General features: G+C 38.0%; 1 protein-coding gene across 3 annotated transcripts in view; it reads left to right on the top strand.

Annotated features, from left to right (window-relative positions):
- The window catches only part of SETD2 (SET domain containing 2, histone lysine methyltransferase), a 168,925-nt gene that overhangs the window by 78,299 nt on the left and 77,159 nt on the right, over window positions 1-13,467 (top strand). For all 3 annotated transcript variants that reach the window (XM_053600468.1, XM_053600467.1, XM_053600466.1), the window contains 3 exons: window positions 1,201-1,335; window positions 2,373-2,492; window positions 3,930-4,592. In XM_053600468.1, coding sequence (XP_053456443.1) covers window positions 1,201-1,335; window positions 2,373-2,492; window positions 3,930-4,592 — 918 coding nt within the window. The remainder of the gene's footprint in view (window positions 1-1,200; window positions 1,336-2,372; window positions 2,493-3,929; window positions 4,593-13,467) is intronic.

The following is a 13,467-nucleotide window of genomic DNA, read 5'->3' as shown; positions in this document are numbered from 1 at the left end:
TACTAGAGATTGGGTCTTGTTCTTGCTCCGGTTGGTCTTGAAATCTGCGCTCAAGCAATCCACCTGCCTCAGCCTCCCAGAGTGCTAGGATTATAGGCATGGGCCATCATGCCTGGCCAGAAAGTATTTTGAATGTCAGTTAGACCCTTTAGTAAAAGTTCATAGCCAAAAATGTTAAAAGGAATAAAAAAGAATAAATAATATCTTGGACTGATTACTTAACAGAGTAATGTAGGATTATTAGAGTGCTATAGAATTATGTATAAACATAAATTTTCAAGTAATAATTTAAATACACGCTAATCATTCTTACATTTATGTTTACTTTTAGCTACTTGGCTCATATCCTTTTTAGAAGGCAGTGGCTCATAAATAATAAAATACTTTTAGTAAATGTAAATTAATGAAAGGAAAAGAATCAAATTCACACTCCTTCCCCTGGGGATCCTAAGTTATTTCACAATTGATTGCTTCAATTGACCACCCCAAATTATTGAAGTTGTGTTAAATCACAGTTGAGATTAACAATTAACATACTTTTGTGTATGTGTATTATAATACAAGAGGAGCGTTAAGGAACGTTCATGGGTTATTCATCTTCCATATTTTATTTACAGAAGTTTTTACTGCAGTATCTGCATTTTTCCTTTTTATTTTCTGTAAGTTAGAAGGTTTTTTTCAATACCCCAGGAATGCCTTTTATACAATAATATCTATCTATTCAATAAACATTAATGAATGAATGAAAGTATAAACCCACCCCAGGGTTAGTAAGGATGCCAGTGTTGTTTTTAACAGTGTTTGAGGTAGGCAGATTGCAATAGTATAAATACCCAAACATCATGTTTATGTATTACAAAAGAATCTCTGAAGGGATTCATATAGTTCTTTTTTTGTTCATTATAATGTCTTTAGCACCTAGAATTACACTTGACTCATAATAAGTTCTTGGTACATATCTGATGAGTGATTGAAATGGTTTTCAAATTTAGTATATATCAATTTATACTTTTGTCAACAGTAGACTTGACAATTATGAGACTATTCCTCCTGCCCCAGTCTAGGGCCATGGCTTTCCATTATGGTCTTAATTTGTATTTTCCTGATTACTAATGAAGTTGCACATCTTTTTGGGTTGTTTGATTCTTAAGTTAGTAGGGTTTTTGTTTTATAACTAGCTTTTTGTTTTTGTTGTGGCAGGTGGATGGAGAGCTAGAAGCATTGATGGAAAATGGTGAGGGTCTCTCTGATAAAAACCAGGTGCTCAGCTTATCCCGGCTAATGGTTAGAATTGAAACTTTGGAGCAGAAACTTACCTGTCTCAAGCTCATACAGGTGAACACTTTAATATTAATTTATTTTTTATTGCTTATTCTGGGGTGTGACTATAGTCCACGTGAATGGAGAAGGAATAATTTTGATAAAAAGTTAATCTTATTTTTAAAATGGGTATTTTGAGTTCTATGTGTCTTTGAAAGCTTATTCTGTCCTCTAAAAATGGCTGAAGAGTTCATTATCATCTAATCTATTAAAAGAACTGGTTTACATTTTCTAGTCAAAGAACATGGTGGCATTTTTTTTTAATGTAATAATTCATGATACTTCGTATAGTTTTTTCTCTGTGATTATTAGCATGCCAAAACCACTTACTACATGGTATCAAAGCAAACAATTTTAATATTTATCTCATTTACACCCATTTATTAAGTATGCCGCAAGATTTAGATAACAAAAAATAAATGATTTTTAAAAAATCTACAAAAAGAAAAGGGCTTTTGAACAACCATCTGAAGGAGAGAAAGAAAAAAGAGTGATTTAAAGACTAACTCTTGGCTCGAAACAACAATGACAACTACAACCAAGAAATGGCTGGGCATTGTGGCGTGTGCCTATAGTCCCAGCTACTTCAGAGGCTGAGGCAAGAGAATCCCTTAAGCCCAAGAGTTGGAGATTTCTGTGAGCTATGATGCCTCAGTACTCTACCCAGGGCGACAGCTTGAGTTCTGTCTCAAAAAAAAAAAAAAAAAAAAATTAATAATAAAGACCAACTCTTACGGTTTTAGCTTTTAAGATAAAATGGTAGATGCAAGTTTTTTCTTAGCTCTTTAGAATTAAGTTTCCTTATAAATGACCTATTAATATTTATATAATTTTAGTGAAATCCAGGTTGACTGGTTATATTTTATGTATTAGAAAAAATTATAACCTATTACTTATTGCATTTGTTGTACAGTTTTATTTGGTTTAATAATAATTAAATTTTGTGAATATAAGCGAACTCTTTATAATGTGTAATGTGTGAGTGAACTCTACATGGGCTCTCTTTAACCCTCTGGTATTGCCTGCATTCTGTCTCCCTTGCCTCATGAAAGAACACACACTCACAATCCTGCCTGAAGTCCTTCCTAGAGCGTCATGGTCTGTCTTTGTTGTGGATATGGATGGCAGAGCTAAGTGATGGCCAGGAAAGTAGCCAAAAGCTTCAGGAAGAGGTCAGTTCACATTTAGCTCGCTTGTTTATTACAACCATAAAATTGCTTGCTTAGATTTTGGATATGCGATAATACTAGTGATTACGAATTTAGTACTCTATTAAACACTGGTATTAAATAATTGAATAATTTTATCCTAATATCATTCCTATAACTATAACCTAATAGTAGTTTGTCCCATGATTTTCTCTATCTCTTTAATGTTGGTACTATGTAGCTTGGAACTATAGGAATTGCAGAATAATTATAACACAGTTAAGTGAAATATCTAATTTTTTGCATAAAGCATAGTTTTAAGATATGAAATTATATAAATATTTAATTCTGGGGTTCTAAAGAATTGCTGAAGATCTGAATTCTGGTTGACAAGAGAAACATTTTGTGGAGCAAATAGATGTTTTCTAATTTGACAGGTAGCTTTTAAAATTTACATTTTCTAGTATAATCCTAAAGTCTTTTATTTAATAAAACACCTTAAAAACGAAAAATGGGGGCGGCGCCTGTGGCTCAGTGAGTAGGGTGCCGGCCCCATGTGCCAAGGGTGGTGGGTTCAAACCCAGCCCTGGCCAAACTGCAACAACAAAAAAATAGCTGGGCGTTGTGGCAGGCACCTGTAGTCCCAGCTGCTCGGGAGGCTGAGGCAAGAGAATCACATAAGCCCAAGAGCTGGAGGTTGCTGTGAGCCGTGTGACGCCACGGCACTCTACCAAGGGCAGTAAAGTGAGACTCTGTCTCTACAAAAAAAAAAAAAAACGAAAAAAGGAATTGGGCAAGTAAGCACACATTCTTGACTCTATCCTCGTTCTCCCAGATTTGACAGTAAGAAATCAAGAAAGCCTAGGGGGTTCTGTAGAACTACATTGGGGATAACTTGGGAAATTACTGGATTTCAGCCGGGCGCAGTGGTTCAGGCCTGTAATCCTTGCACTCTGGGAGACTGAGGCAGCTGGATTGACTGAGTTCAGGAGTTCAAGACCAGCCTGAGCAAGAGGGAGACCCTGTCTCTACTAAAAATAGGGGTGGGGTGGGGGTGGGGGAACAGAAGCAAGATGATCCCTGTAGTCCCAGCTGCTTCGTACTTTGGAGCCTGAGAGAAGGGAATTGCTTGAGCCTAAGAGTTTGAGATTGCTGTGAGCTATGGCACCACAGCCCTCTGCTGAGGGTGACAAAGTGTGATTCTGTCTAAAATAAAAAGTCACCCAGGTTTGGGAACTACTGGTAGAGAATATTAATCTTATTTGATGTGTGAGTGGTCACCTCCATATTTTATTCTTGCTGATCAGGAAAACAATATAAATACATTTGTGTTTATAGAAATTTAGGTCTTAATTTAATAAGACAGTAGCAAAATTGTACTATTTCTGTAGAAATAATTTGAGTCCCATCCAGTGATTTATACAAAGTAATGTGAGGTTTTTTTTAATTATATTTAATCAGATTATAAAGACTTTGGAACATTTGCCCATTCCTACTAAAAATATGTTGGAGGAAAGCAAAGTACTTCCAATTATTCAACGCTGGTCCCAAACCAAGACTGCTGTCCCTCAGTTGAGTGAAGGAGATGGATATTCTAGTGAAAATACATCACGTGCTCACACACCACTCAATACACCTGATCCTTCCACCAAGCTGAGCACAGACGCTGACACAGATACTCCCAAGAAACTCATATTTCGCAGACTTAAAATTATAAGTGAAAATAGCATGGACAGTGCAATCTCTGATGCAACCAGTGAACTAGAAGGCAAGGATGGCAAAGAAGACCTTGATCAGTTAGAAAATGTCCCTGTAGAAGAAGAGGAAGAGTTGCAGTCACAACAGCTACTCCCACAACAGCTGCCTGAATCAAAAATTGATAATGAAACCATCATGGAGGCTAGCAAGCCACCTGTATCTGAACCAGAAGCTGATACTGAAATAGAGCCCAAAGAGAGCAATGGGGCAAAACTTGATGAACCTATTGCTGAGGAAACACCATCCCAAGATGAAGAGGAGGGTGTGTCTGATGTGGAGAGTGAGAGGAGCCAAGAACAACCAGATAAAACAGTAGATATAAGTGATTTGGCCACCAAGCTCCTGGACAGTTGGAAAGACCTAAAGGTATGAAAACCTTCTTTGTGGACTATAACATGAATTACTCAAGCTTAGAATTCCACAAAACCTAAGTCAAGTTAAGTACTTTTTTAGCCATGCATATTTATGAAAAAGTGAAATGCCATGTCTTTTATTGTCAACTATTGATAAGTGTCTCAAACATCCTTAAACTCTGGCAAGAGTTGTATTAGCCAGACTAATAAAGAAATGTCTCTTTTCTTCTTATTTAGACAGTATATCACAATAGTGAGTTCAGTCATTTAAGTGCTGTTCACACTAGAGACAAAAATCTTTTGAGTAAAAAAAGAAAAATCTTGAGTAACAAACTTACGGTTTTATTGGTAATGAGAAAAAAATTAATGTTTAAATTAGTTGGAAATAAATTGTTAGATGAATGGAAAATAAATTAAAAATTGGGATGTCAAGATAATTTTGCAACTTCTAATCAAAAGTGATTGAACATAAATTTTTATTCTAGAAAAACAACTTAATGGTATCTTTGGTATTCATTTTCATTATTGTTTCTGAAATAGGTCTACTTTTTTTTTTTTTTTTTGTAGAGACAGAGTCTCACTTTATGGCCCTCGGTAGAGTGCCGTGGCCTCACACAGCTCACAGCAACCTCCAACTCCTGGGCTTAATTAAGTGATTCTCTTGCCTCAGCCTCCCGAGTAGCTGGGACTACAGGCGCCCGCCACAATGCCCGGCTATTTTTTGGTTGCAGTTTGGCCGGGGCCGGGTTTGAACCCGCCACCCTCGGTATATGGGGCCGGCGTCCCACCGACTGAGCCACAGGCGCCGCCCAAGGTCTACTTTTTTAAATGCCTATTTCTCTAGACAAAAGAGAAAATATAGAAAGCTCTGGGATGCTTATATCTAATAAATAATCTTCTTGTTAAAGAATGTACCAAGATGTACTACAAGGCTTGCTTTGCCAAAAACTCAGGCTGGGTCTTGGCTAAACACAAGAATGAGCAACAGGATGAATCTAGGAGAGGCATGGTACATTTTGATTGTAAGTGATCTAGACTTGGGAACCTAGGTCTTGAGGACTCTGTGGGAATAGGTTACATTCTAGCTTTTGTTTTTCTGTTCCTTTTTCTTTTGCCAGAGGTAAAGCAACTAGATAAAACCAGTAATCCACATTTATTTGTAGCGAGATGAACACCTGACTCCTTCTTACTCCCAATTATAACTAAACACCTACCCCATTAGATCCTATGACTTGACCCAATGGAACTGGCCTTGAATTGAGCAAAACGAGTAGTTGGTTGGTTGTGCACTGTGCTTCCTGATTTGCTGTGTTGAGACCCTTAAGTATGGTGTAGTTTCAGCTCTTGTTTACCCATTTGAGCTCTTACTCATGTTACTCTTTTATCACTTTTAATTCAGCATAAACTCAGCCTTATTAAGTCTTAGGGAATCAGGCCTTTTGTAAATATGAAAGGAAAGTTTCATAGTAAATCCATGATACAACATGTGAACTACAGGAATCTGAATTGTAGTTATTTGAAAGAGATGGTTACCTAGTAGACCTTTATTTAAGGCCTGCTTTGTGACAGCACAGGAGTCCCTAAAGGAAATCTGTTTGGAGGCTGTCGGTGGAGATTGTACTATGACTGTAGCTCAGTAAGCATGATGGAGGTAGAGATAACTACATATGTGGGCATAGGAAAGGCCTTTACAATCATTGCTGGGTTGTAGACCCAGCTCACTTTTGCCTGAAAAGTCTCTGGTTGATATAATTTTTAAAAATTGCTGAGATATCATCATCATAAACCTGTCTTTTCTTAAAATCTAGATAAAGTAAATACTTGTTTTGCTATATGATTGTTTCTGTAATTGTAGTGGTATGAATTACACTCTAAGATATACTTAACCCAATTTGATATAACTGGTTATTTAAACTTACACTCTAAACATACATTTTTAAATTCTACAAAATTATTTCTTCCCCTTCTTCTCATCCTCCCCATGCCTATCTGACAGATCAAAGCAGTTTTATAATACTGTGTAGCTTGATGATCCTCTTGACTTGAGGTTTAAAATTTTATTTGTACTTAAAATATATTCTTCTTATCCTTCATACTTTGGATTTTTCCTGATTGTTAGCATCAAGGCAGCTATTAAATAAAACTTTCTCTTCTTCAAACTTTAGTTTGCTCTGGAATCATTACCCATCTAGAATTGCATTACTGAGAAATGTCTTAACTGTGAACTGTGATGTGTTGTTATACGGTGGTGCTGGAGTTCTTACATCTGTCATTCTAATTAACATTTACTATGACTCTGATTTCAAAACTCTGATTATGGTTGTCCTTTAAAAAGAAGAAAAGGGAACAAAATACTTTTGATAATATTTAACAAGAAGTCTGAAATCAGGAACCCATAATTTGAACATGTTTTAGAGGAACTCATTGACCTGAATTAATTATTAAATATCCATGCTATCCCGGCATTGAGAGAGTTAACTACTTCTGTCTGACTTCCACCTGTGTTCAAGTAGACATTAGCTGAAATGAAAATGTCTTATTCAGCCAGCCTTTATTCAGCACCTATTGCCAAGCACTGTGTTAGCTGCTGATCAAGATCATACTAAAAAGAATTGATACAAAATTGTGGTTATGTTAGCCATTCCATCCTAAGCCCCCCTGATCTTCTTGGGGCCACCATAACATAGATGAACATCTATTTCATTTAGCTTTTCTACACTCTGGATGGAGTGAAGAATTCATAGGGTTTTGCTTCAGAAGGCAATCTGTAGGAATCATTAGTAAATGAAAGAGGGTGGGAGGGAAGGGAATGAAGCTTCATGAATTACTCTTTGTCCTCCCAGATCTGATGATGATCCCCCTTGTAACTTGAACCATTTCCATCTAGCTTCTCAGGGCAGCAAGGAGCTTGTTAACATCACCAGCTGACCATGTGTCTCCTTTTCTCAACTCCATTTCCAACTTCGTGCTGAAGAAAAACAAGAACCTAGCGTCCATTCTGTCAAGAAGCAGGAAGATGGTTGGGAAGTTGGATGATGCATGAAAAATATAATAGGTGAAAAGAGGACAGAGGTGGTTAACTCACTGGCGCCGGCGTTATTTTGGTGCGTCCATTGCCGACAATGGATGTCGTTCCGGGAAAATCCCTACTCCTGGCGAGAAAGGATTAAGTGAGCTACTTTTTATATACCTATATACACAGGACCACTGCCTTGTTTCCACAAGGCTTACACATTTTAATTACTAAAGTAGACCTCAACCAGAAACATACCTAGCACTTTGCCACTTATGAGCATGTATTCATTTTCATGTGCAAATTTCCTGGGCTGCATTTTCAGCATGGATATGTACATATATTTCCTTTTGCAAAAGGAATTGTACATCCCACCCCTCATGCTGAAAATATACCCTAGGTTTGACAGGCAGAACAGTTTGTTATGAGTAGTAACTAATTGACTGGAATTATCTTCATTTGGATCATGAGAAGAGGAGGTAAGGTTCCTGTGAACTTGGTTTCAATTGCACTTTAACACCAAGAGATTGTAATGGTTAGTGATTCCAGAGCTGCTCCTATAAACACTTAGATTACAGGATGTGCATCTTTCCTTATAGTGAAATGTAGGTAGTTGCATTTGCATTTGGATTTAGATCATTTAGGGACAAAATTCCCTACATGTGATGAGTCGAGCTCTTCTTAATGAATCCTCTTTATTCTTCTCTTATTTCATCCTTATCTTAAGGCATTGTCTTTTAATTCAACAAGTATAGTATTTGCCCAGAAAGCTAAGTATTAAATTTTCTTCAGAAAAGCTATGAAGAGTTGCCCAAACTAAAAAGTTTTGAGTCACTGTTTAGAATTTCACTCTATCACTAATACTGTATGTGGAATCAGCTGTACAACATTTGAAAATGAAATTGTGTGTCCTGGATTTGTTAAAAATTTTAAATTCGTAGTAGAGTAAGAGATTATCCTGAATACATAAGGATCAACATGATCCTTTTAAAAAAATTTTGGAGTTAGCACCAGCGAGTACCATTTTAATATTTCTACATCGAAATTTTCTTCTTCCTTTTTTTTTTTGAGACAGAGTCTCACTATGTCACCCTCAGTAGAGGCTGTGGCGTCACAGCTCACAGCAACCTCAAACTCTTGGGCTTAAGCGATTCATTTGCCTCAGCGTCCCAAGTAGCTGGGACTACAGGCACCTGCCACAACACTTGGCTTTTTTTTTTAAATAGTTGTCATTGTTTAGCAGGCCTGGGCTGGGTTCAGACTCACCAACCTCAGCATACATGGCTGGAATTATACACTGTGCTACGGGTGCCGAGTTTGAAATTTTTTTAATGAGTGTTTAATTTGGTAAAAGGTAAAAATGGTCTAAAACTTATTAGTGGTTGATTTTGTGATTAAATAAGTTCTTTCTTCTAAGTCAGGGGTTGGCCAAATCTGCCCCACGACTGTTTTTTATAAAGTCTTTTTGAAATACAGCCATGCTCATTTATTTGTATATTATTGGCCATGGCTGTTTTGCACTGTAGTGGTAGAGTTGAGTGGTTATGACAGAGACTGGCCTATAATTCCTAAAATATGTACTGTCTTATCCTTTACAGAAAAAGTTTGTCAATACCTGTTTTAAAACATAAAGTACAGAATCTTGCTGTTCTAAACATTCTGGTTTTGAATGATGTCATTTTCACTTTACTCTTGGGTGAGCTCTTAATTCTGTTTCCCTAAGATATAATGATTATATTTCTTTTGCTGCCCATGAAGTTAGTTTTTTTGTTTGTTTGGTTTTTTGAGACAGAGTCTCAAGCTGTCGTCCTGGGTAGAGTGCCATAGTGTAACAGCTCATAGCAACCTCAAACTCCTGGGCTCAAGTGATTCTCTTACCTCAGCCTCCCAAGTACCTGGGACTACAGGCGCCTGCCACAATGCCCAGCAATTTTTTGGTTGTACTTGTCATTGTTGTTTGGCAGGCCTGGGCTGGATTCGAACCTGCCAGCTCCAGTGTATGTGGCTGGCACCCTAGATGCTGAGCTACGGGCAATGAGCCAAAGCTACTTTTTTTTTTTTTTTTTAAGTCTTCACTCTGCTTAGGAAAAGTTACTAAGTGATTTGGATGTAAAGCTATCTGAGAAGAGGGAGGGTATATACATTATAGGATTTCCAAGCTAGAAGAGACCTTTAAAGAATGTTGTTGCTCCCTTACAACCATGATCAAGTCTGTCAGAAACTTGAAAGACTAGCTGAGTATAGATATGGGTAGTATAATGTAAGTCTTATAGATAACCATAATGAAAATATATAAATTTTCCTTCTTAATATTTTAAGCTTTTAATTTATAATGTAATTTCAGACTTACAGAAAAACTGTAATAATAATATTTAGTATGTATTCCATAATGTAATATACATTGCAGTAACAAACAGAAAATTCGGTTAAAAATTCCTCTAACAGATTCACCAGTGTTAACATTTCACCAACTTTTCTTTATCATTTTCTCGTATTTTTATAACTTTTAAAAAGTAAATTACAGGTAAAATGCCCAATTGCCCTTGGATATTTTGTGTGTATTTCCTAAAAACAAGCGTTCTGTTTTTTTTTTTTTTTTTTTTTTTTAGACAGAGCCTCAAGCTGTCGCCCTGGGTAGAGAGTGCTGTGGCAGCACAGCTCACAGCAACCTCCAACTCCTGGGCTTAAGCAATTCTCTTGCCTCAGCCTCCCAAGTAGCTGGGACCACAGGCACCCGCCACAACCTCCAGCTATTTTTTATATTTTTTAGTTGTAGTTGTCATTGTTGTTTGGCAACAGCTCTGGTGTATGTGGTTGGCGCCTTAGCCGCTTGAGCTACAGGCACTGAGCCAAAAAACAAGCATTTTTTTTTTTTGGTTTTTTGGCCGGGGCTGGGTTTGATATGGGACCGGCACCCTACCCCTTGAGCCACAGGCGCCACCTGGGGTTGAGGATCTTTTTTTTTTTGTAGAGACAGAGTCTCACTGTACCGCCCTCCGGTAGAGTGCCATGGTGTCACACGGCTCACAGCAACCTCCAGCTCTTGGACTTAAGCGATTCTCTTGCCTCAGCCTCCTGAGCAGCTGGGACTACAGGCGCCCGCCACAACACCCGGCTATTTTTTTGTTGCAGTTTGGCCGGGGCTGGGTTTGAACCCGCCACCCTCGGCATATGGGGCCAGCACCCTACTCACTGAGCCACAGGCGCCGCCTAAAACAAGCATTCTTATATGACTTTAGTTTACTTATCAAAATCAGCAAATCACAGTGATACAATATTATCATCTGATCATCAGATCTCATTCAGATATTGCCAATTGTTCATATAATAGCCTTTATTGAAAAAGTATTCTCACTAAGAATCTCATGTGGGGGAATAAGCATTACATTGGGTTGTGTGTCTCTTAAGTATCCTTTACTGTAAAATAGTTTCCCAATCTGTCTTTGTCTTGTATTAATCTTTACATTTTTAACTATTTTTGAATTTTGTAGAATATCGTTCAGTTTGAGTTTGTCTGAAGTTTTCTTTTGTTTGGATTTAGGTTATGTGTTTTTGTCAAGAATATTGAGTAGTGTTCTTCACACTACATTGATTTGTCTCATTATTAGTGTTGCCAACTTTGATCACTTGATGGTGTTGTCTGCCAGCCTTCTCTGATGTAATTTTTTGCTTTATAATTAAAAAGTATCACATATGAGCAACTTTGGAAATACATAAATATTCTGTTTCTCATCACATTTGTCCATTAGATTCAACATCAAATGATTTGCCTGAGTCATTTATTAGGGTGGTTGTCAAATGGTGATTTTCTAATTCATCATTCCTTTTGTGTTAATTGGTTGACATTCTTTTTATTTTTTTTTTGAGACAGAGTTATTACTTTATCACCCTTGGTAGAGTGCCATGGCATCACAAGCTCACAGCAACCTCTAGCTCCTGGGCTTAAGTGATTCTCTTGCCTCAGCCTCCCGAGTAGCTGGGACTACGGGTGCCTGCCATCATGCCCAGCTATTTTTTTGTTTGTTTTTTTTTTTTTTGTTATTGCTGTTGCAGTTTGGCTAGGGCTGAGTTTGAACCCGCCATCTTCAATATATGGGGCTGGTGCCTTATCCACTGAGCCGCAGGCACCGCCCTGACATTCTTTTTTTTGAGACAGAGTCTCTGTATGTTGTCCTCAGTAGAGTGCCATGGCGTCACAGCTCATAACAACCTCTAACTCGGGCTTAAAAGATTCTCTTGTCTCAGCCTCCCAGGTAGCTGGGACTATAGGTGCCTGCCGACAACACCTGGCTATTTTTTGTTTGTAGTTGTCATTGTTATTTAGCAGGCCCTGGCCAGGCTCGAATCCATCACTTTTGGTGTATGTGGCTGGCGCCCTATTCACTGAGCTACAGGCGCTGACCCTGGTTGACATTCTTTTTTATGTATATATAGTTTTTTTTTTTTTTTTTTTTTTCTTAGAGAGAAACTCACTTTATTACCCTCGGTAGAGTGCTGTGGCATCACAGCTCACAACAACCACCAACTCTTGGGCTTAGGCGAGTCCCTTGCCTCAGCCTCCCAAGTAGCTGGGACTACAGGTGCCTGCCATAAAGTCCGGCTATTTTTTTGTTGCAGTTGGGCCGGGGCCGGGTTCAAACCCTCCACCCTCAGTATATGGGGCTGGTGCTTACCCACTGAGCTACAGGCACCGCCCATGGTTGACATTTTTTTAGTACTACTACTAGGTCTTGTTATGTTGCCCAGGTTGGTCTTGAATTTCTGGCCTCAAGTTATTCTCCCATCCGAGTCTCCCAAAGTCCTGAGATTACAGATGTGAACCATCACTCTCAGCCTCATTGGCATTCTTTTGTAAGCAAGATCTTTACCTGCTCTCCCATTTATTTGTTAATTCGTTGAGTTAAATTGGTTTATACTCATAGAGTCTTGTTTTATTCAGTAGATTATGATCCATTATTCTGTAGATTATGATCCATTATTTGGTGCTTAAACTGTCTCATATTTGGCCAATGCAGACCCCTTCTAGTTGGCTTTAACATTTTTTTACAATATGCTTATTTTGTACTTTACCTTTCTCTACCCTTGAATTAGCCATTTCTCCAAGAAACTCTGGTTCCTTGTATTGGGAAATTATATTTTGAAACCAGTATCTGGGTTCTAGATTAAATCATTACTACTGGGGACATTGCTTTTAGGACCTATCAGCAGACTGTATAAATATATGTGTATGTGCATTTGGTCACTTTATCATTTCTCTTTCCTTCTGTTAATCTGAGGCCATACCCTCTTTTGGGCTTCTACCCTCTTTTGTGACTCTCACTGATTGTTCTTCCCCTTAAAAGGTTCTATTTCTTGGGGCACCTGAAATTTCTTTTCTCCTGCATGTTAAATGGGTCACATTGTCTCTGCCACTTTGAATTTAGGTTTGTCATTTCTTGCCTAGACTGTTGGAACAGCCTCCTATTTTTTTTTTTTTTTTTAATTTGTGTTAAGATAGAGTCTTACTCTGTCACTCTGGATAGAGTGCATAGCATCACAGCTCATAGAAACCTCAAGCTCTTGGGCTCAACTGATCCTTTTGCCTCAGCCTCCCAACTAGCTGGGACTACAGGCCCCTGCTACAATGCTTGGCTAGTTTTTCTATTTTTAGTAGATATGGAGTATCACTTTTGCTCAGGCTGATCTTGAACTCCTGAGCTCAGGTGATCACTTGCCTCAGCCTCAGAGTGTTAGGATTACAGAGGCAAGAGCCACTGTGCCCAGCCAAATATCTTTTTTTTCTTAAATGAGTTGCCTTTCTATCTTTGTGACACTGTCCTTTTCTGTATTTCTATATAATTGTTATCTTAACAGATTTTACTAAAATTATTTACTT

The sequence above is a fragment of the Nycticebus coucang genome, chromosome 8, assembly GCF_027406575.1.
Source record: "Nycticebus coucang isolate mNycCou1 chromosome 8, mNycCou1.pri, whole genome shotgun sequence".
Classification (NCBI taxonomy): domain Eukaryota; kingdom Metazoa; phylum Chordata; class Mammalia; order Primates; family Lorisidae; genus Nycticebus; species Nycticebus coucang.
The sequence above is the reverse complement of the archived record's forward strand: the minus strand, read 5'-3'. Positions and strand labels throughout refer to the sequence as shown.